Source organism: Salmo salar, chromosome ssa15, assembly GCF_905237065.1.
Source record: "Salmo salar chromosome ssa15, Ssal_v3.1, whole genome shotgun sequence".
Taxonomy (NCBI): Eukaryota; Metazoa; Chordata; class Actinopteri; order Salmoniformes; family Salmonidae; genus Salmo; species Salmo salar.
This window is the reverse complement of record NC_059456.1, coordinates 63,504,225-63,529,926: the sequence shown is the minus strand read 5'-3', so window position 1 is coordinate 63,529,926 and position 25,702 is coordinate 63,504,225. Positions and strand designations below refer to the sequence as shown.

At 47.2% G+C, this 25,702-nt stretch overlaps 1 protein-coding gene across 3 annotated transcripts in view; it reads left to right on the top strand.

The window, feature by feature from the left end:
* ints15 (integrator complex subunit 15) overlaps positions 1-25,702 on the top strand; it is a 92,468-nt gene that overhangs the window by 24,700 nt on the left and 42,066 nt on the right. For all 3 annotated transcript variants that reach the window (XM_045695916.1, XM_045695917.1, XM_045695918.1), the window contains one exon: positions 15,371-15,539. In XM_045695916.1, the coding sequence (XP_045551872.1) occupies positions 15,371-15,539 (169 nt within the window). The remainder of the gene's footprint in view (positions 1-15,370; positions 15,540-25,702) is intronic.

The following is a 25,702-nucleotide window of genomic DNA, read 5'->3' as shown; positions in this document are numbered from 1 at the left end:
TAGCTGGCACCAGAGACTACATCCTGGTAGAGGTAAACCGTAGCTAGCACCAGAGACTACATCCTGGTAGAGGTAAACAGTAGCTCGCACCAGAGACTGCATCCTGGTAAACAGTAGCTAGCACCAGAGACTACATCCTGGTAGACGTAAACGGTAGCTAGCACCAGAGACTACATCCTGGTAGATGTAAACGGTAGCTAGCACCAGAGACTACATCCTGGTAGAGGTAAACCGTAGCTGGCACCATAGACTACATCCTGTTAGAGGTAAACAGTAGCTAGCACCAGAGATTACATCCTGGTAGAGGTAAACCGTAGCTGGCACCATAGACTACATCCTGGTAGAGGTAAACTGTAGCTGGCACCAGAGACTACATCCTGGTAGAGGTAAACGGTAGCTAGCACCAGAGACTACATCCTGGTAGAGGTTAACGGTAGCTAGCACCAGAGACTACATCCTGGTAGAAGTAAACAGTAGCTCGCACCAGAGACTGCATCCTGGTAAACAGTAGCTAGCACCAGAGACTACATCCTGGTAGACGTAAACGGTAGCTAGCACCAGAGACTACATCCTGGTAGAGGTAAACAGTAGCTAGCACCAGAGACTACATCCTGGTAAACAGTGCTAGCACCAGAGACTACATCCTGTTAGAGGTAAACAGTAGCTAGCACCAGAGACTACATCCTGGTAGAGGTAAACAGTAGCTGGCACCAGAGACTACATCCTGGTAGAGGTAAACCGTTGCTAGCACCAGAGACTAAATCCTGGTAGAGGTAAACCGTAGCTAGCACCAGAGACTACATCCTGGTAGAGGTAAACAGTAGCTAGCACCAGAGACTACATCCTGGTAGAGGTAAACGGTAGCTAGCACCAGAGATTACATCCTGGTAGAGGTAAACAGTAGCTAGCACCAGAGATTACATCCTGGTAGAGGTAAACAGTAGCTGGCACCAGAGACTACATCCTGTTAAACAGTAGCTAGCACCAGAGACTACATCCTGGTAAACAGTAGCTAGCACCAGAGACTACATCCTGGTAGAGGTAAACCGTAGCTAGCACCAGAGACTACATCCTGGTAGAGGTAAACCGTAGCTGGCACCATAGACTACATCCTGGTAGAGGTAAACTGTAGCTGGCACCAGAGACTACATCCTGGTAGAGGTAAACGGTAGCTAGCACCAGAGACTACATCCTGGTAGAGGTTAACGGTAGCTAGCACCAGAGACTACATCCTGGTAGAGGTAAACAGTAGCTCGCACCAGAGACTGCATCCTGGTAAACAGTAGCTAGCACCAGAGACTACATCCTGGTAGACGTAAACGGTAGCTAGCACCAGAGACTACATCCTGGTAGAGGTAAACAGTAGCTAGCACCAGAGACTACATCCTGGTAAACAGTAGCTAGCACCAGAGACTACATCCTGGTAAACAGTAGCTAGCACCAGAGACTACATCCTGGTAGAGGTAAACAGTAGCTGGCACCAGAGACTACATCCTGGTAAACAGTAGCTAGCACCAGAGACTACATCCTGGTAAACAGTAGCTAGCACCAGAGACTACATCCTGGTAGAGGTAAACCGTAGCTAGCACCAGAGACTACATCCTGGTAGAGGTAAACCGTAGCTGGCACCATAGACTACATCCTGGTAGAGGTAAACTGTAGCTGGCACCAGAGACTACATCCTGGTAGAGGTAAACCGTAGCTAGCACCAGAGACTACATCCTGGTAGAGGTAAACAGTAGCTCGCACCAGAGACTGCATCCTGGTAAACAGTAGCTAGCACCAGAGACTACATCCTGGTAGACGTAAACGGTAGCTAGCACCAGAGACTACATCCTGGTAGATGTAAACGGTAGCTAGCACCAGAGACTACATCCTGGTAGAGGTAAACCGTAGCTGGCACCATAGACTACATCCTGTTAGAGGTAAACAGTAGCTAGCACCAGAGACTACATCCTGGTAAACAGTAGCTAGCACCAGAGTCTACATCCTGGTAGAGGTAAACCGTAGCTAGCACCAGAGTCTACATCCTGGTAGAGGTAAACCGTAGCTAGCACCAGATACTACATCCTGGTAGAGGTACACCGTAGCTGGCACCAGAGACTACATCCTGGTAGAGGTAAACAGTAGCTAGCACCAGAGACTACATCCTGGTAGAGGTAAACAGTAGCTAGCACCAGAGACTACATCCTGGTAGAGGTAAACGGTAGCTAGCACCAGAGACTACATCCTGGTAGAGGTAAACGGTAGCTAGCACCAGAGACTACATCCTGGTAAACAGTAGCTAGCACCAGAGACTACATCCTGGTAAACAGTAGCTAGCACCAGAGACTACATCCTGGTAGAGGTAAACAGTAGCTAGCACCAGAGACTACATCCTGGTAAACAGTAGCTAGCACCAGAGACTACATCCTGGTAAACAGTAGCTAGCACCAGAGACTACATCCTGGTAGATGTAAACAGTAGCTAGCACCAGAGATTACATCCTGGTAGAGGTAAACAGTAGCTAGCACCAGAGATTACATCCTGGTAGAGGTAAACAGTAGCTGGCACCAGGGACTACATCCTGGTAGAGGTAAACCGTAGCTGGCACCAGGGACTACATCCTGGTAGAGGTAAACAGTAGCTGGCACCAGAGACTACATCCTGGTAGAGGTAAACAGTAGCTAGCACCAGAGACTACATCCTGGTAAACAGTAGCTAGCACCAGTGACTACATCCTGGTAGAGGTAAACCGTAGCTGGCACCAGAGACTACATCCTGGTAGAGGAAAACCGTAGCTGGCACCAGAGACTACATCCTGGTAGAGGTAAACCGTAGCTGGCACTAGAGACTACATCCTGGTAGAGGTAAACAGTAGCTAGCACCAGAGACTACATCCTGGTAAACAGTAGCTATCACCAGAGACTACATCCTGGTAAACAGTAGCTAGCACCAGAGTCTACATCCTGGTAGAGGTAAACCGTAGCTAGCACCAGAGACTACATCCTGGTAGAGGTAAACCGTAGCCAGCACCAGATACTACATCCTGGTAGAGGTAAACCGTAGCTAGCACCAGAGACTACATCCTGGTAGAGGTAAACCGTAGCTAGCACCATAGACTACATCCTGTTAGAGGTAAACGGTAGCTAGCACCAGACTACATCCTGGTAGATGTAAACGGTAGCTAGCACCAGAGACTACATCCTGGTAGAGGTAAACAGTAGCTAGCACCAGAGATTACATCCTGGTAGAGGTAAACAGTAGCTAGCACCAGAGATTACATCCTGGTAGAGGTAAACAGTAGCTGGCACCAGGGACTACATCCTGGTAGAGGTAAACAGTAGCTAGCACCAGAGACTACATCCTGGTAGAGGTAAACAGTAGCTAGCACCAGAGACTACATCCTGGTAAACAGTAGCTAGCACCAGAGACTACATCCTGGTAGAGGTAAACCGTAGCTGGCACCAGAGACTACATCCTGGTAGAGGAAAACCGTAGCTGGCACCAGAGACTACATCCTGGTAGAGGTAAACCGTTGCTGGCACTAGAAACTACATCCTGGTAGAGGTAAACAGTAGCTAGCACCAGAGACTACATCCTGGTAGAGGTAAACAGTAGCTAGCACCAGAGATTACATCCTGGTAGAGGTAAACCGTAGCTGGCACCAGAGACTACATCCTGGTAGAGGTAAACAGTAGCTGGCACCAGAGACTACATCCTGGTAGAGGTAAACAGTAGCTAGCACCAGAGACTACATCCTGGTAGAGGTAAACAGTAGCTAGCACCAGAGACTACATCCTGGTAAACAGTAGCTAGCACCAGAGACTACATCCTGGTAGAGGTAAACCGTAGCTGGCACCAGAGACTACATCCTTTTAGAGGAAAACCGTAGCTGGCACCAGAGACTACATCCTGGTAGAGGTAAACCGTAGCTGGCACTAGAGACTACATCCTGGTAGAGGTAAACAGTAGCTAGCACCAGAGACTACATCCTGGTAAACAGTAGCTAGCACCAGAGACTACATCCTGGTAAACAGTAGCTAGCACCAGAGTCTACATCCTGGTAGAGGTAAACCGTAGCTAGCACCAGAGTCTACATCCTGGTAGAGGTAAACCGTAGCTAGCACCAGATACTACATCCTGGTAGAGGTACACCGTAGCTGGCACCAGAGACTACATCCTGGTAGAGGTAAACAGTAGCTAGCACCAGAGACTACATCCTGGTAGAGGTAAACAGTAGCTAGCACCAGAGACTACATCCTGGTAGAGGTAAACGGTAGCTAGCACCAGAGACTACATCCTGGTAGAGGTAAACGGTAGCTAGCACCAGAGACTACATCCTGGTAGAGGTAAACAGTAGCTAGCACCAGAGACTACATCCTGGTAAACAGTAGCTAGCACCAGAGACTACATCCTGGTAAACAGTAGCTAGCACCAGAGATTACATCCTGGTAGATGTAAACGGTAGCTAGCACCAGAGACTACATCCTGGTAGAGGTAAACAGTAGCTAGCACCAGAGATTACATCCTGGTAGAGGTAAACAGTAGCTAGCACCAGAGATTACATCCTGGTAGAGGTAAACAGTAGCTGGCACCAGGGACTACATCCTGGTAGAGGTAAACCGTAGCTGGCACCAGGGACTACATCCTGGTAGAGGTAAACAGTAGCTGGCACCAGAGACTACATCCTGGTAGAGGTAAACAGTAGCTAGCACCAGAGACTACATCCTGGTAGAGGTAAACAGTAGCTAGCACCAGAGACTACATCCTGGTAAACAGTAGCTAGCACCAGAGACTACATCCTGGTAGAGGTAAACCGTAGCTGGCACCAGAGACTACATCCTGGTAGAGGAAAACCGTAGCTGGCACCAGAGACTACATCCTGGTAGAGGTAAACCGTAGCTGGCACTAGAGACTCCATCCTGGTAGAGGTAAACAGTAGCTAGCACCAGAGACTACATCCTGGTAAACAGTAGCTATCACCAGAGACTACATCCTGGTAAACAGTAGCTAGCACCAGAGTCTACATCCTGGTAGAGGTAAACCGTAGCTAGCACCAGAGACTACATCCTGGTAGAGGTAAACCGTAGCCAGCACCAGATACTACATCCTGGTAGAGGTAAACCGTAGCTAGCACCAGAGACTACATCCTGGTAGAGGTAAACCGTAGCTAGCACCATAGACTACATCCTGTTAGAGGTAAACGGTAGCTAGCACCAGAGACTACATCCTGGTAAACAGTAGCTAGCACCAGAGACTACATCCTGGTAGATGTAAACGGTAGCTAGCACCAGAGACTACATCCTGGTAGAGGTAAACAGTAGCTAGCACCAGAGACTACATCCTGGTAAACAGTAGCTAGCACCAGAGACGACATCCTGGTAAACAGTAGCTAGCACCAGAGACTACATCCTGGTAAACAGTAGCTAGCACCAGAGACTACATCCTGGTAAACAGTAGCTAGCACCAGAGACTACATCCTGGTAGATGTAAACGGTAGCTAGCACCAGAGACTACATCCTGGTAGAGGTAAACAGTAGCTAGCACCAGAGATTAAATCCTGGTAGAGGTAAACAGTAGCTAGCACCAGAGATTACATCCTGGTAGAGGTAAACAGTAGCTGGCACCAGGGACTACATCCTGGTAGAGGTAAACAGTAGCTGGCACCAGAGACTACATCCTGGTAGAGGTAAACAGTAGCTAGCACCATAGACTACATCCTGGTAAACAGTCGCTAGCACCAGAGACTACATCCTGGTAGAGGTAAACCGTAGCTGGCACCAGAGACTACATCCTGGTAGAGGTAAACCGTAGCTGGCACCAGAGACTACATCCTGGTAGATGTAAACCGTAGCTGGCACCAGAGACTACATCCTGGTAGAGGAAAACCGTAGCTGGCACCAGAGACTACATCCTGGTAGAGGTAAACCGTAGCTGGCACCAGAGACTACATCCTGGTAGAGGTATACAGTAGCTAGCACCAGAGACTACATCCTGGTAAACAGTACCTAGCACCAGAGTCTACATCCTGGTAGAGGTAAACCGTAGCTAGCACCAGAGACTACATCCTGGTCGAGGTAAACCGTTGCTAGCACCAGATATTACATCCTGGTAGAGGTAAACCGTAGCTAGCACCAGAGACTACATCCTGGTAGAGGTAAACCGTAGCTAGCACCAGAGACTACATCCTGTTAGAGGTAAACAGTAGCTGGCACCAGAGACTAAATCCTGGTAGAGGTAAACCGTAGCTGGCACCATAGACTACATCCTGGTAGAGGTAAACAGTAGCTGGCACCAGAGACTACATCCTGGTAGAGGTAAACGATAGCTAGCACCAGAGACTACATCCTGGTAAACAGTAGCTAGCACCAGAGACTACATCCTGGTAGATGTAAACGGTAGCTAGCACCAGAGACTACATCCTGGTAGAGGTAAACAGTAGCTAGCACCAAAGACTACATCCTGGTAAACAGTAGCTAGCACCAGAGACTACATCCTGTTAGAGGTAAACAGTAGCTAGCACCAGAGACTACATCCTGGTAGAGGTAAACAGTAGCTGGCACCAGAGACTACATCCTGGTAGAGGTAAACCGTAGCTAGCACCAGAGACTAAATCCTGGTAGAGGTAAACCGTAGCTAGCACCAGAGACTACATCCTGGTAGAGGTAAACAGTAGCTAGCACCAGAGACTACATCCTGGTAGAGGTAAACGGTAGCTAGCACCAGAGACTACATCCTGGTAGAGGTAAACAGTAGCTAGCACCAGAGACTACATCCTGGTAGAGGTAAACGGTAGCTAGCACCAGAGACTACATCCTGGTAGAGGTAAACAGTAGCTAGCACCAGAGACTACATCCTGGTAGAGGTAAACAGTAGCTAGCACCAGAGACTACATCCTGGTAAACAGTAGCTAGCACCAGAGACTACATCCTGGTAGAGGTAAACCGTAGCTGGCACCAGAGACTACATCCTGGTAGAGGAAAACCGTAGCTGGCACCAGAGACTACATCCTGGTAGAGGTAAACCGTAGCTGGCACTAGAGACTACATCCTGGTAGAGGTAAACAGTAGCTAGCACCAGAGACTACATCCTGGTAAACAGTAGCTATCACCAGAGACTACATCCTGGTAAACAGTAGCTAGCACCAGAGTCTACATCCTGGTAGAGGTAAACCGTAGCTAGCACCAGAGACTACATCCTGGTAGAGGTAAACCGTAGCCAGCACCAGATACTACATCCTGGTAGAGGTAAACCGTAGCTAGCACCAGAGACTACATCCTGGTAGAGGTAAACCGTAGCTAGCACCATAGACTACATCCTGTTAGAGGTAAACGGTAGCTAGCACCAGAGACTACATCCTGGTAGATGTAAACGGTAGCTAGCACCAGAGACTACATCCTGGTAGAGGTAAACAGTAGCTAGCACCAGAGATTACATCCTGGTAGAGGTAAACAGTAGCTAGCACCAGAGATTACATCCTGGTAGAGGTAAACAGTAGCTGGCTCCAGGGACTACATCCTTGTAGAGGTAAACAGTAGCTAGCACCAGAGACTACATCCTGGTAGAGGTAAACAGTAGCTAGCACCAGAGACTACATCCTGGTAAACAGTAGCTAGCACCAGAGACTACATCCTGGTAGAGGTAAACCGTAGCTGGCACCAGAGACTACATCCTGGTAGAGGAAAACCGTAGCTGGCACCAGAGACTACATCCTGGTAGAGGTAAACCGTTGCTGGCACTAGAAACTACATCCTGGTAGAGGTAAACAGTAGCTAGCACCAGAGATTACATCCTGGTAAACAGTAGCTAGCACCAGAGACTACATCCTGGTAGAGGTAAACCGTAGCTGGCACCAGAGACTACATCCTGGTAGAGGTAAACCGTAGCTGGCACCAGAGACTACATCCTGGTAGATGTAAACCGTAGCTGGCACCAGAGACTACATCCTGGTAGAGGAAAACCGTAGCTGGCACCAGAGACTACATCCTGGTAGAGGTAAACCGTAGCTGGCACTAGAGACTACATCCTGGTAGAGGTAAACAGTAGCTAGCACCAGAGACTACATCCTGGTAAACAGTAGCTAGCACCAGAGACTACATCCTGGTAAACAGTAGCTAGCACCAGAGTCTACATCCTGGTAGAGGTAAACCGTAGCTAGCACCAGATACTACATCCTGGTAGAGGTAAACCGTAGCTAGCACCAGAGACTACATCCTGTTAGAGGTAAACCGTAGCTAGCACCAGAGACTACATCCTGTTAGAGGTAAACAGTAGCTGGCACCAGAGACTAAATCCTGGTAGAGGTAAACCGTAGCTGGCACCATAGACTACATCCTGTTAGAGGTAAACGGTAGCTAGCACCAGAGACTACATCCTGGTAAACAGTAGCTAGCACCAGAGACTACATCCTGGTAGATGTAAACGGTAGCTAGCACCAGAGACTACATCCTGGTAGAGGTAAACGGTAGCTAGCACCAGAGATTACATCCTGGTAAAGGTAAACAGTAGCTAGCACCAGAGATTACATCCTGGTAGAGGTAAACAGTAGCTGGCACCAGGGACTACATCCTGGTAGAGGTAAACCGTAGCTGGCACCAGAGACTACATCCTGGTAGAGGTAAACAGTAGCTGGCACCAGAGACTACATCCTGGTAGAGGTAAACAGTAGCTGGCACCAGAGACTACATCCTGGTAGAGGTAAACAGTAGCTAGCACCAGTGACTACATCCTGGTAAACAGAAGCTAGCACCAGAGACTACATCCTGGTAAACAGTAGCTAGCACCAGAGACTACATCCTGGTAGAGGTAAACCGTAGCTAGCACCAGAGACTACATCCTGGTAGAGGTAAACCGTAGCTGGCACCATAGACTACATCCTGGTAGAGGTAAACTGTAGCTGGCACCAGAGACTACATCCTGGTAGAGGTAAACGGTAGCTAGCACCAGAGACTACATCCTGGTAGAGGTTAACAGTAGCTAGCACCAGAGACTACATCCTGGTAAACAGTAGCTAGCACCAGAGACTACATCCTGGTAGATGTAAACGGTAGCTAGCACCAGAGACTACATCCTGGTAGAGGTAAACAGTAGCTAGCACCAGAGATTACATCCTGGTAGAGGTAAACAGTAGCTAGCACCAGAGATTACATCCTGGTAGAGGTAAACAGTAGCTGGCATCAGGGACTACATCCTGGTAGAGGTAAACCGTAGCTGGCACCAGAGACTACATCCTGGTAGAGGTAAACAGTAGCTGGCACCAGAGACTACATCCTGGTAGATGTAAACCGTCGCTGGCACCAGAGACTACATCCTGGTAGAGGAAAACCGTAGCTGGCACCAGAGACTACATCCTGGTAGAGGTAAACCGTAGCTGGCACTAGAGACTACATCCTGGTAGAGGTAAACAGTAGCTAGCACCAGAGACTACATCCTGGTAAACAGTAGCTAGCACCAGAGACTACATCCTGGTAAACAGTAGCTAGCACCAGAGTCTACATCCTGGTAGAGGTAAACCGTAGCTAGCACCAGATACTACATCCTGGTAGAGGTAAACCGTAGCTAGCACCAGAGACTACATCCTGTTAGAGGTAAACAGTAGCTGGCACCAGAGACTAAATCCTGGTAGAGGTAAACCGTAGCTGGCACCATAGACTACATCCTGTTAGAGGTAAACGGTAGCTAGCACCAGAGACTACATCCTGGTAAACAGTAGCTAGAACCAGAGACTACATCCTGGTAGATGTAAACGGTAGCTAGCACCAGAGACTACATCCTGGTAGAGGTAAACGGTAGCTAGCACCAGAGATTACATCCTGGTAAAGGTAAACAGTAGCTAGCACCAGAGATTACATCCTGGTAGAGGTAAACAGTAGCTGGCACCAGGGACTACATCCCGGTAGAGGTAAACCGTAGCTGGCACCAGAGACTACATCCTGGTAGAGGTAAACAGTAGCTGGCACCAGAGACTACATCCTGGTAGAGGTAAACAGTAGCTGGCACCAGAGACTACATCCTGGTAGAGGTAAACAGTAGCTAGCACCAGTGACTACATCCTGGTAAACAGAAGCTAGCACCAGAGACTACATCCTGGTAAACAGTAGCTAGCACCAGAGACTACATCCTGGTAGAGGTAAACCGTAGCTAGCACCAGAGACTACATCCTGGTAGAGGTAAACCGTAGCTGGCACCATAGACTACATCCTGGTAGAGGTAAACTGTAGCTGGCACCAGAGACTACATCCTGGTAGAGGTAAACGGTAGCTAGCACCAGAGACTACATCCTGGTAGAGGTTAATGGTAGCTAGCACCAGAGACTACATCCTGGTAGAGGTAAACAGTAGCTCGCACCAGAGACTGCATCCTGGTAAACAGTAGCTAGCACCAGAGACTACATCCTGGTAGACGTAAACGGTAGCTAGCACCAGAGACTACATCCTGGTAGAGGTAAACAGTAGCTAGCACCAGAGACTACATCCTGGTAAACAGTGCTAGCACCAGAGACTACATCCTGTTAGAGGTAAACAGTAGCTAGCACCAGAGACTACATCCTGGTAGAGGTAAACAGTAGCTGGCACCAGAGACTACATCCTGGTAGAGGTAAACCGTTGCTAGCACCAGAGACTAAATCCTGGTAGAGGTAAACCGTAGCTAGCACCAGAGACTACATCCTGGTAGAGGTAAACAGTAGCTAGCACCAGAGACTACATCATGGTAGAGGTAAACGGTAGCTAGCACCAGAGACTACATCCTGGTAAACAGTAGCTAGCACCAGAGACTACATCCTGGTAGATGTAAACGGTAGCTAGCACCAGAGACTACATCCTGGTAGAGGTAAACGGTAGCTATTACCAGAGATTACATCCTGGTAGATGTAAACAGTAGCTAGCACCAGAGATTACATCCTGGTAGAGGTAAACAGTAGCTGGCACCAGGGACTACATCCTGGTAGAGGTAAACCGTAGCTGGCACCAGAGACTACATCCTGGTAGAGGTAAACAGTAGCTGGCACCAGAGACTACATCGTGTTAAACAGTAGCTAGCACCAGAGACTACATCCTGGTAAACAGTAGCTAGCACCAGAGACTACATCCTGGTAGAGGTAAACCGTAGCTAGCACCAGAGACTACATCCTGGTAGAGGTAAACCGTAGCTGGCACCATAGACTACATCCTGGTAGAGGTAAACTGTAGCTGGCACCAGAGACTACATCCTGGTAGAGGTAAACGGTAGCTAGCACCAGAGACTACATCCTGGTAGAGGTTAACGGTAGCTAGCACCAGAGACTACATCCTGGTAGAGGTAAACAGTAGCTCGCACCAGAGACTGCATCCTGTTAAACAGTAGCTAGCACCAGAGACTACATCCTGGTAGACGTAAACGGTAGCTAGCACCAGAGACTACATCCTGGTAGAGGTAAACAGTAGCTAGCACCAGAGACTACATCCTGGTAAACAGTATCTAGCACCAGAGACTACATCCTGGTAAACAGTAGCTAGCACCAGAGACTACATCCTGGTAGAGGTAAACAGTAGCTGGCACCAGAGACTACATCCTGGTAAACAGTAGCTAGCACCAGAGACTACATCCTGGTAAACAGTAGCTAGCACCAGAGACTACATCCTGGTAGAGGTAAACCGTAGCTAGCACCAGAGACTACATCCTGGTAGAGGTAAACCGTAGCTGGCACCATAGACTACATCCTGGTAGAGGTAAACTGTAGCTGGCACCAGAGACTACATCCTGGTAGAGGTAAACGGTAGCTAGCACCAGAGACTACATCCTGGTAGAGGTTAACGGTAGCTAGCACCAGAGACTACATCCTGGTAGAGGTAAACAGTAGCTCGCACCAGAGACTGCATCCTGGTAAACTGTAGCTAGCACCAGAGACTACATCCTGGTAGACGTAAACGTTAGCTAGCACCAGAGACTACATCCTGGTAGAGGTAAACAGTAGCTAGCACCAGAGACTACATCCTGGTAAACAGTAGCTAGCACCAGAGACTACATCCTGTTAGAGGTAAACAGTAGCTAGCACCAGAGACTACATCCTGGTAGAGGTAAACAGTAGCTGGCACCAGAGACTACATCCTGGTAGAGGTAAACCGTAGCTAGCACCAGAGACTAAATCCTGGTAGAGGTAAACCGTATCTAGCACCAGAGACTACATCCTGGTAGAGGTAAACAGTAGCTAGCACCAGAGACTACATCCTGGTAGAGGTAAACGGTAGCTAGCACCAGAGACTACATCCTGGTAGAGGTAAACCGTAGCTAGCACTACCAACGGAACGGGTTCTGACTGTTTCTGATGCCAATATGTTGAATTGATTTTCATCCTATGAATTTGTCTCTAGCATTTGAACTGTTTGAGCTATAAGCTATGACCCCCATTCCTGAAAGCTGAGACTCTCTTTAGCTGAAGTATTCCAGTGTTCCACCCTGTCTGTGTTTATACACGGTGTTGGTAGATGGTGGTAAAGGTCCAGTGTTCCACCCTGTGTTTAGACAAGGTGTTGGTAGATGGTGGTAAAGGTCCAGTGTTCCACCCTGTGTTTAGACACGGTGTTGGTAGATGGTGGTAAAGGTCCAGTGTTCCACCCTGTTTTTTTTTAGACACGGTGTTGGTAGATGATGGTAAAGGTCCAGTGTTCCACCCTGTTTGTGTTTAGACACGGTGTTGGTAGATGATGGTAAAGGTCCAGTGTTCCTCCCTGTCTGTTTTTAGACACGGTGTTGGTAGATGATGTAAAGGTCCAGCGTTCCTCCCTGTTTGTGTTTAGACACGGTGTTGGTAGATGATGGTAAAGGTCCAGTGTTCCACCCTGTCTGTGTTTAGACACGGTGTTGGTAAATGATGGTAAAGGTCCAGTGTTCCACCCTGTCTGTGTTTAGACACGGTGTTGGTAGATGGTTGTAAAGGTCCAGTGTTCCACCCTGTCTGTGTTTAGACACGGTGTTGGTAGATGGTGGTAAAGGTCCAGCTTTCCTCCCTGTCTGTGTTTAGACACGGTGTTGGTAGATGATGTTAAAGGTCCAGCCTTCCACCCTGTTTGTTTTTAGACACGGTGTTGGTAGATGATGGTAAAGGTCCAGCGTTCCTCCCTGTCTGTGTTTAGACACGGTGTTGGTAGATGATGTTAAAGGTCCAGCCTTCCACCCTGTTTGTTTTTAGACACGGTGTTGGTAGATGATGGTAAAGGTCCAGCGTTCCTCCCTGTCTGTGTTTAGACACGGTGTTGGTAGATGATGTTAAAGGTCCAGTGTTCCACCCTGTCTGTGTTTAGACACGGTGTTGGTAGATGATGGTAAAGGTCCAGTGTTCCACCCTGTCTGTGTTTAGACACGGTGTTGGTAGATGGTGGTAAAGGTCCAGCGTTCCTCCCTGTTTGTGTTTAAACACGGTGTTGGTAGATGATGGTAAAGGGCAAGCCAGTCAAAAACAGGATTTAGCTGTCTTATATACACTGAGTGTACAAAACATTAGGAACACCTTCCTAATATTGAGTTGCACCCCCTTTTTATCCTCAGAACAGCCTCATTTAGTTAGGCATGGACTCTACAAGGTGCTGAAAGCGTTCCACAGGGACGCTGGTCCATGTTGACTCCAATGCTTCCCATAGTTGTGTAAAGTTGGCTGGATGTCCTTTGGGTGGTGGACCATTCTTGAAACACACAGGAAACTGTTGAGCATGAAACCCATGCAGTTCTTGACACACTCAAACCGGTTCGCCTGACACCTACTACCATACCCCATTCAAAAGCACACATACACAATCCATGTCTCATTTGTCTCTAGGCTTAAAAATCCTTCTTTAACCTGTCTCCTCCCCTTCATCTACACTGATATTGAAGTGGATTTAACAGGTGACATCAATTAGGGATCATGGCTTTCACCTGGTCAGTCTGTCATGGAAAGAGCAGGTGTTCCTAATGTTTTGTACACTCAGTGTATATATTTCCACACTATATAATACTGTGAAAATGAAGATAATACCATTTTAGTGTAAGAGCTGTTTGAAAAGACTGCCTGAAATCTCAGCCTGTTTTGGTGGGATGGAGTTTTGGCCTGCCTGGTGACATCACCAGGCGGTAAATTAGTTAACTTCTTATGGGTACCTGGGACGGGAGCGTCCCACCTGGCCAACACCCGGTGAAATGGCAGAGCGCCAAATTCAAATTAAATTACTATAAATATTTAACTTTCATGAAATCACAAGTGTAATACATCAAAATAAAGCTGAACTTGTTGTTAATCCAGCCGCCGTGTCAGATTTCAAAAAGGCTTTACGGCGAAAGCAAACCATGCGATTATCTGAGGACAGCACCCAGCACACAAATGCATAACAAATCATTTTCAACCAGGTAGTTGCGACACGACAGTCAGAAATAGCGATATAATATATGCCTTACCTTTGAAGATCTTCTAATGTTGGCACTCCAAAATGTCCCAGTTACATCACAAATGGTCCTTTTGTTCAATAAATTCCATCTTTATATCCATAGTTTTTATGGATATAAAGATGGAATTTATTGAACAAAAGGACCAGTTTAGCTGGCGCGCTTCAGTCAATAATCCACTCGGTTTCCCTACTTCAAAATGAATCCCAAACGTTACCAATAAACTTATCCAAACAAGTCAATCAATGTTTATAATCAAACATTAGGTACCCTAATACGCAAATAAACAATAAAATTTAAGACGGAGAATCGTTATTGTCTTTACCGGAGATAAACAAAAAGAACGTTCTCTCTCAGCCATGCGCTTGCAAACACTACAGCCAAAATGGGAGCCACTAGAAAAACTACATCTTCTCCCTCATTTCTCCAAAAACCAGCCTGAAACTCTTTCTAAAGACTGTTGACATCTAGTGGAAGCCCTAGGAACTGCAATCGGGGATGATTTTGCCCTATTATAACAGTGCCAGGTGGTATGCTGAATTATTTATTAATTGTTTTGTTGATGGTTTATCCTCGGGGTTTCGCCTGCCATTTCAGTTCTGTTATACTCACAGACATTATTTTAACAGTTTTAGAAACTTTAGAGTGTTTTCTATCCAAATCGACCAATTATATGCATATCCTAGCTTCTGGGCCTGAGTAGCACACAGTTTACTTTGGGCACGCTTTTCATCCGAACGTCAAAATACCGCTCCCCTATCCCAAAGACCATTAAGAAAGAGCTTTCCCAACCTCTCTGTCAATAACGAGTAGTTTTCTGTTTTCACTTCCCCACTCAGACCACTCCCAGACAGTCCTAGCTAAATTCTTGCTTGAGAAGTTGCTCTTTGCTAAGAAGCTATGTTTGTTTCTTTTTGACCATTTTAATGTAAAACAATCACAGTGAGGTACTTAATTGTTACCCAGAAATGACTTGATATTGTGTGTGTTCCAGCGCTCCCATCCTGTCTACTGTAGAAGACTAGCCAGAGTGCTGGTGGATGACTATTGTTCCCTACTTCCTGGTTCCATGGTTCCAACCCTCAACAACCTCAGCTCTTCCTGTCCTCCATTCTGCTGCCAGTTCATCACTGCCGTTACCACCCTGTATGACCTCTCTACAGGTACACACACTGCCGTTACCACCCTGTATGACCTCTCTACAGGTACACACACTGCCGTTACCACCCTGTATGACCTCTCTACAGGTACACACACTGCCGTTACCACCCTGTATGACCTCTCTACAGGTACACACACTACCGTTACCACCCTGTATGACCTCTCTACAGGTACACACACTGCCGTTACCACCCTGTATGACCTCTCTACAGGTACACGGACTGCCGTTACCACCCTGTATGACCTCTCTACAGGTACACACACTGCCGTTACCACCCTGTATGATCTCTCTACAGGTACACACTGCCGTTACCACACTGTATGACCTCTCTACAGGCACACACACTGCCGTTACCACCCTGTATGATCTCTCTACTGGTACACACACTGCCGTTACCACCCTGTATGATCTCTCTACAGGTACACACACTTCCGTTACCACCCTGTATGAACTCTCTACAGGTACACACTGCCGTTACCACCCTGTATGACCTCTCTACAGGTACACACTGTTACCACCCTGTATGACCTCCCTACAGGTACACACACTGCCGTTACCACCCTGTATGACCTCTCTACAGGTACACACTGTTACCACCCTGTATGACCTCTCTACAGGTACACACTGCCGTTACCACCCTGTATGACCTCTCTACAGGTACACACTGCCATTACCACCCTGTATGACTTCTCTACAGGTACACACACCGTTAGGAAAATGTGGTGGCAGACATTTGACGGCAGCGTTTTAATTGACCATAACCCATATGCATTACCCTAACCCTGACCCTAACCCTGACCCTTACCCTAACCCTAACCCTGACCCTGACCCTAACCCATATGCATTGGGTGCGTAACCTAATTAGGGCTTCCAGCCGCAGTGCTCAGAATGACGGAAATAACATTTATGGTAATTCAACTTAACAGAAGGTGTAAGTGGAGGATTTAACGCCGTGCGTCCTGACTGAAATCCCATGCAGATGTTAGAAGAACTGTCCACATGATCTATTCCTCAGCCAACAAGATGAGTAAACAACAGCTAAATCACTAGCCTGTCAACCTACTATCAGCCAACAAGATGAGTAACGAACAGCTAAATCACTAGCCTGTCAATCTACTATCAGCCAACAAGATGAGTAACGAACAGCTAAATCACTAGCCTGTCAACCTACTATCAGCCAACAAGATGAGTAACGAACAGCTAAATCACTAGCCTGTCAATCTACTTTCAGCCAACAAGATGAGTAACGGACAGCTAAATCACTAGCCTGTCAATCTACTATCAGCCAACAAGATGAGTAACGAACAGCTAAATCACTAGCCAACAAGATGAGTAACGAACAGCTAAATCACTAGCCTGTCAACCTACTATCCCCCATATTAGAAAAGTTTACATATTCTATTGGTTAGCTTGTCATTCTGTGTGAGAAATAAATAGCCTATTCCAAACCAGATTCTGGGACAGTTGTCCGAAGGTAGATCGCAAGTCCATATAACCAGTACATCAAAAATAACTTTAAAAAGCAACGAGGCTGATGCAACAGATCAGAACCATTTAGCTTCAAATGTTGCTACACTATTATTTACTCACATTATAAGTGCAGCAATGCGAATACTGCGAATGTTCATTCCATAATGCAGTTAGCGGGAAAACACCATGGTCAAAAGCACACTGTACATGCGAGCGGTTTCATGTAACAGAGATAAATATAGATTAGAAAGATCTAAAGATGCAACAACAAGCACGGGTTGCTAATATGACTAGGTGGTGTCTTTGGCTACTTTTTTATTTAACTTGTCAAGTCAGTTAAGAACAAATTCTTATTTACAATGACGGCCTACCGTAGAACAGTGGGTTAAACTGCCTCGTTCAGGGGCAGAACGACAGAGTTGTACCTTGTCAGCTTAGGGATTCGATCCACCAACCTTTCGGTTACTGGCCCAATGCTCTAACCACTAGGCTACCTGAAGGCCCAATGCTCTAACCACTAGGCTACCTGCCGGCCCAATGCTCTAACCACTAGGCTACCTGCCGGCCCAATGCTCTAACCACTAGGCTACCTGCCGGCCCAATGCTCTAACCACTAGGCTACCTGCCGGCCCAATGCGCTAACCACTAGGCTACCTGCCGGCCCAATGCTCTAACCACTAGGCTACCTGCCGGCCCAACGCTCTAACCACTAGGCTACCTGCCGGCCCAATGCTCTAACCACTAGGCTACCGGCCGCCCCAATGAAAGAAAGTTGATTCGAAAACCAATAAAATGTGGGATAAATAGGCTACTTGTTTCAATGGCAGATGAAAATCTCTTATATAAAAATATTGCCTCAACGTTTATAAAAGCTACTTTGAAGCAAGGTAAGACAGTCTCATAATAGGAAGTAAAACATTCAGGTTTCACACAATTAAATATATGATTTCAAAGTGCGTACTGCTTCCGTATGGACCACACATATGTAAAATGGGTTAGGGGTTAGGGGTTAAGGGTTAGGGTTTAGGGTTGGGTTTAGGGTTGGGGTTAGGGGTTAGGGGTTAGCGTTAGGGGTTAAGGGTTAGGGGTTAAAGGTTAGGGTAGGGGTTAGGGGTTGCATTACTGTAAGTCGTTTTAGATAAAGGTGTCTGCTAAATAGCAGATATTATAAAGAAGAATCATAATGACTAACAACAATATACACATTTAATTCCACTAATTTATGTATAAATAAGAATCATAATGACTAACAAAAATACACATTTAATTCCACTAATTTATGTATAAATAAGAATCATAATGACTAACAAATATATACACATTTAATTCCGCTAGTTTATGCAAATTAACCGATGAGCATGATCGGTCACGTGTTTACATCGACTGGTATTTCATCAATGAAGCAGAACCTTCAGACCGTCAGACAGTGGTACAGACCGTCAGACAGTGGTACAGACCGTCAGACAGTGGTACAGACCGTCAGACAGTGATACAGACCATCAGACAGTGTTACAGACCTTCAGGCAGACCATCAGACAGTGATACAGACCATCAGACAGTGATACAGACCATCAGGCAGACCATCAGACAGTGATACAGACCGTCAGACAGTGATACAAACCGTCAGACAGTGATACAGACCGTCAGACAGTGATACAGACCGTCAGACAGTGATACAGACCGTCAGACAGTGATACAGACCGTCAGACAGTGATACAGACAGTGATACAGACCGTCAGACAGTGATACAGACCGTCAGACAGTGATACAGACCGTCAGACAGTGATACAGTCCGTCAGACAGTGATACAGACCGTCAGACAGTGATACAGACCTTCAGAGACCATCAGACCTTCAGAGACCATCAGACAGCGATACAGACCATCAGACAGCGATACAGACCATCAGACAGTGATACAGACCATCAGACAGTGATTTAGACCATCAGAAAGTGATACAGACCATAAGACAGTGAAACAGACCTTCAGAGACCATCAGACAGCGATACAGACCATCAGACAGCGATACAGACCATCAGACAGCGATACAGACCATCAGACAGTGATACAGACCATCAGACAGAGATACAGGCTATCAGAAAGTGATACAGACCATAAGACGGTGATACAGACCTGCAGACAGACCATCAGACAGTGATACAGACCATCAGACAGCCCTTCAGACAGTGATACAGACCGTCAGACAGTGATTCAGACCGTCAGACAGTGATACAGACCATCAGACAGACCGTCAGACAGTGATACAGACCGTCAGACAGTGATACAGACCGTCAGACAGTGATACAGACCGTCAGACAGTGATACAGACCGTCAGACAGTGATACAGACCATCAGACAGTGATAAAGACCGTGATACAGACCGTCAGACAGTGATACAGACCGTCAGACAGTGATACAGACCATCAGACATTCAGACAGACCATCAGACAGTGATACAGACCGTCAGACAGTGATACAGACCGTCAGACAGCGATACAGACCGTCAGACAGCGATACAGACCGTCAGACAGCGATACAGACCGTCAGACAGTGATACAGACCGTCAGACAGCGATACAGACCGTCAGACAGCGATACAGACCGTCAGACAGCGATACAGACCGTCAGACAGCGATACAGACCGTCAGGCAGCGATACGGACCATCAGACAGTGATACAGACCATCAGACAGTGATACAGACCATCAGACAGTGATACAGACCATCAGGCAGACCATCAGACAGTGATACAGACCATCAGACAGTGATACAGACCGTCAGACAGTGATACTGACCATCAGACAGTGATTCAGACCATCAGACAGTGATTCAGACCATCAGACAGTGATTCAGACCGTCAGACAGTGATACAGACCGTCAGACAGTGATACAGACCGTCAGACAGTGATACAGACCGTCAGACAGTGATACAGACCATCAGACAGTGATACAGACCATCAGACAGTGATACAGACCATCAGACAGTGATACAGACCTGCAGACAGACCATCAGACAGCGATACAGACCATCAGACAGTGATACAGACAGTGATACAGACCGTCAGACAGTGATACAGACAGTGATACAGACCATCAGACAGTGATACAGACTGTCAGACACTGATACAGACCATCAGACAGTGATACAGACCTGCAGACAGACCATCAGACAGTGATACAGACCATCAGACAGTGATACAGACCATCAGACAGTTATACAGACCGTCAGACAGTGATACAGACCGTCAGACAGTGATACAGACCGTCAGACAGTGATACAGACCATCAGACAGTGATACAGAGCATCAGACTGTGATACAGACCATCAAACAGTGATACAGACCATCAGACAGACCATCAGACAGTGATACAGACCATCAGACAGTGTTACAGACCATCAGACAGTGTTACAGACCCTCAGACAGTGATTCAGACCTTCAGACAGTGATTCAGACCTTCAGACAGTGATTCAGACCTTCAGACAGTGATTCAGACCTTCAGACAGTGATACAGACCTTCAGACAGTGATACAGACCATCAGACAGACCATCAGACAGTGATACAGACCATCAGACAGAGATCCAGACCTGCAGACAGACCATCAGACAGCGATACAGACCATCAGACAGAGATACAGACCGTCAGACAGTGATACAGACCTTGATACAGACTGTCAGACAGTGATACAGATCGTCAGACAGTGATACAGACCGTCAGACAGTGATACAGACCATCAGACAGTGATACAGACCATCAGACAGTGATACAGACCATCAAACAGTGATACAGACCATCAGACAGACCATCAGACAGCGATACAGACCATCAGACAGACCATCAGACAGTGATACAGACCGTCAGACAGTGTTACAGACCGTCAGACAGTGATACAGACCGTCAGACAGTGATACAGACCATCAGACAGCGATACAGACCATCAGACAGCGATACAGACCATCAGACAGTGATACAGACCATCAGACAGAGATACAGGCTATCAGAAAGTGATACAGACCATAAGACGGTGATACAGACCTGCAGACAGACCATCAGACAGTGATACAGACCATCAGACAGCCCTTCAGACAGTGATACAGACCGTCAGACAGTGATTCAGACCGTCAGACAGTGATACAGACCATCAGACAGACCGTCAGACAGTGATACAGACCGTCAGACAGTGATACAGACCGTCAGACAGTGATACAGACCGTCAGACAGTGATACAGACCGTCAGACAGTGATACAGACCATCAGACAGTGATAAAGACCGTGATACAGACCGTCAGACAGTGATACAGACCGTCAGACAGTGATACAGACCGTCAGACAGTGATACAGACCGTCGAGACAGTGATACAGACCATCAGACATTCAGACAGACCATCAGACAGTGATACAGACCATCAGACAGTGATACAGACCATCAGACAGCGATACAGACCGTCAGACAGCGATACAGACCGTCAGACAGCGATACAGACCGTCAGACAGCGATACAGACCGTCAGACAGCGATACAGACCGTCAGACAGCGATACAGACCGTCAGGCAGTGATACGGACCATCAGACAGTGATACAGACCATCAGACAGTGATACAGACCATCAGACAGTGATACAGACCATCAGGCAGACCATCAGACAGTGATACAGACCATCAGACAGTGATACAGACCATCAGACAGTGATACAGACCGTCAGACAGTGATACTGACCATCAGACAGTGATTCAGACCATCAGACAGCGATTCAGACCATCAGACAGCGATACAGACCGTCAGACAGTGATACAGACCGTCAGACAGTGATACAGACCGTCAGACAGTGATACAGACCATCAGACAGTGATACAGACCATCAGACAGTGATACAGACCTGCAGACAGACCATCAGACAGTGATACAGACCATCAGACAGTGATACAGACCTGCAGACAGACCATCAGACAGCGATACAGACCATCAGACAGTGATACAGACAGTGATACAGACCGTCAGACAGTGATACAGACTGTCAGACAGTGATACAGACCATCAGACAGTGATACAGACTGTCAGACACTGATACAGACCATCAGACAGTGATACAGACCTGCAGACAGACCATCAGACAGTGATACAGACCATCAGACAGTGATACAGACCATCAGACAGTTATACAGACCGTCAGACAGTGATACAGACCGTCAGACAGTGATACAGACCGTCAGACAGTGATACAGACCATCAGACAGTGATACAGAGCATCAGACTGTGATACAGACCATCAAACAGTGATACAGACCATCAGACAGACCATCAGACAGTGATACAGACCATCAGACAGTGTTACAGACCATCAGACAGTGTTACAGACCCTCAGACAGTGATTCAGACCTTCAGACAGTGATTCAGACCTTCAGACAGTGATTCAGACCTTCAGACAGTGATACAGACCTTCAGACAGTGATACAGACCATCAGACAGACCATCAGACAGTGATACAGACCATCAGACAGAGATCCAGACCTGCAGACAGACCATCAGACAGCGATACAGACCATCAGACAGAGATACAGACCGTCAGACAGTGATACAGACCTTGATACAGACTGTCAGACAGTGATACAGACCGTCAGACAGTGATACAGACCGTCAGACAGTGATACAGACCGTCAGACAGTGATACAGACCATCAGACAGTGATACAGAGCATCAGACTGTGATACAGACCATCAAACAGTGATACAGACCATCAGACAGACCATCAGACAGTGATACAGACCATCAGACAGTGTTACAGACCATCAGACAGTGTTACAGACCCTCAGACAGTGATTCAGACCTTCAGACAGTGATTCAGACCTTCAGACAGTGATTCAGACCTTCAGACAGTGATTCAGACCTTCAGACAGTGATACAGACCTTCAGACAGTGATACAGACCATCAGACAGACCATCAGACAGTGATACAGACCATCAGACAGAGATCCAGACCTGCAGACAGACCATCAGACAGCGATACAGACCATCAGACAGAGATACAGACCGTCAGACAGTGATACAGACCTTGATACAGACTGTCAGACAGTGATACAGATCGTCAGACAGTGATACAGACCGTCAGACAGTGATACAGACCATCAGACAGTGATACAGACCATCAGACAGTGATACAGACCATCAAACAGTGATACAGACCATCAGACAGACCATCAGACAGCGATACAGACCATCAGACAGACCATCAGACAGTGATACAGACCGTCAGACAGTGTTACAGACCGTCAGACAGTGATACAGACCGTCAGACAGTGATACAGACCATCAGACAGCGATACAGACCATCAGACAGCGATACAGACCATCAGACAGTGATACAGACCATCAGACAGAGATACAGGCTATCAGAAAGTGATACAGACCATAAGACGGTGATACAGACCTGCAGACAGACCATCAGACAGTGATACAGACCATCAGACAGCCCTTCAGACAGTGATACAGACCGTCAGACAGTGATTCAGACCGTCAGACAGTGATACAGACCATCAGACAGACCGTCAGACAGTGATACAGACCGTCAGACAGTGATACAGACCGTCAGACAGTGATACAGACCGTCAGACAGTGATACAGACCGTCAGACAGTGATACAGACCATCAGACAGTGATAAAGACCGTGATACAGACCGTCAGACAGTGATACAGACCGTCAGACAGTGATACAGACCGTCAGACAGTGATACAGACCGTCAGACAGTGATACAGACCATCAGACATTCAGACAGACCATCAGACAGTGATACAGACCATCAGACAGTGATACAGACCATCAGACAGCGATACAGACCGTCAGACAGCGATACAGACCGTCAGACAGCGATACAGACCGTCAGACAGCGATACAGACCGTCAGACAGCGATACAGACCGTCAGACAGCGATACAGACCGTCAGACAGCGATACAGACCGTCAGACAGCGATACAGACCGTCAGGCAGTGATACGGACCATCAGACAGTGATACAGACCATCAGACAGTGATACAGACCATCAGACAGTGATACAGACCATCAGGCAGACCATCAGACAGTGATACAGACCATCAGACAGTGATACAGACCATCAGACAGTGATACAGACCGTCAGACAGTGATACTGACCATCAGACAGTGATTCAGACCATCAGACAGCGATTCAGACCATCAGACAGCGATACAGACCGTCAGACAGTGATACAGACCGTCAGACAGTGATACAGACCGTCAGACAGTGATACAGACCATCAGACAGTGATACAGACCATCAGACAGTGATACAGACCTGCAGACAGACCATCAGACAGTGATACAGACCATCAGACAGTGATACAGACCTGCAGACAGACCATCAGACAGCGATACAGACCATCAGACAGTGATACAGACAGTGATACAGACCGTCAGACAGTGATACAGACTGTCAGACAGTGATACAGACCATCAGACAGTGATACAGACTGTCAGACACTGATACAGACCATCAGACAGTGATACAGACCTGCAGACAGACCATCAGACAGTGATACAGACCATCAGACAGTGATACAGACCATCAGACAGTTATACAGACCGTCAGACAGTGATACAGACCGTCAGACAGTGATACAGACCGTCAGACAGTGATACAGACCATCAGACAGTGATACAGAGCATCAGACTGTGATACAGACCATCAAACAGTGATACAGACCATCAGACAGACCATCAGACAGTGATACAGACCATCAGACAGTGTTACAGACCATCAGACAGTGTTACAGACCCTCAGACAGTGATTCAGACCTTCAGACAGTGATTCAGACCTTCAGACAGTGATACAGACCTTCAGACAGTGATACAGACCATCAGACAGACCATCAGACAGTGATACAGACCATCAGACAGAGATCCAGACCTGCAGACAGACCATCAGACAGCGATACAGACCATCAGACAGAGATACAGACCGTCAGACAGTGATACAGACCTTGATACAGACTGTCAGACAGTGATACAGATCGTCAGACAGTGATACAGACCGTCAGACAGTGATACAGACCATCAGACAGTGATACAGACCATCAAACAGTGATACAGACCATCAGACAGACCATCAGACAGCGATACAGACCATCAGACAGACCATCAGACAGTGATACAGACCATCAGACAGTGTTACAGACCGTCAGACAGTGTTACAGACCGTCAGACAGTGATACAGACCGTCAGACAGTGATACAGACCGTCAGACAGTGATACAGAGCATCAGACAGACCTTCAGACAGTAATACAGACCTTCAGACAGTGATACAGACCATCAGACAGACCATCAGACAGTGATACAGACCCTCAGACAGTGTTACAGACCCTCAGACAGTGTTACAGACCCTCAGACAGTGTTACAGACCCTCAGACAGTGATACAGACCTTCAGACAGTGATACAGACCTTCAGACAGTGATACAGACCATCAGACTGTGTTACAGACCATCAGACTGTGTTACAGACCATCAGACAGTGATACAGACCATCAGACAGTGATACAGACCGTCAGACAGTGATACAGACCTTGATACAGACCGTCAGACAGTGATACAGACCGTCAGACAGTGATACAGACCGTCAGACAGTGATACAGACCATCAGACAGTGATACAGACCATCAAACAGTGATACAGACCATCAGACAGTGATACAG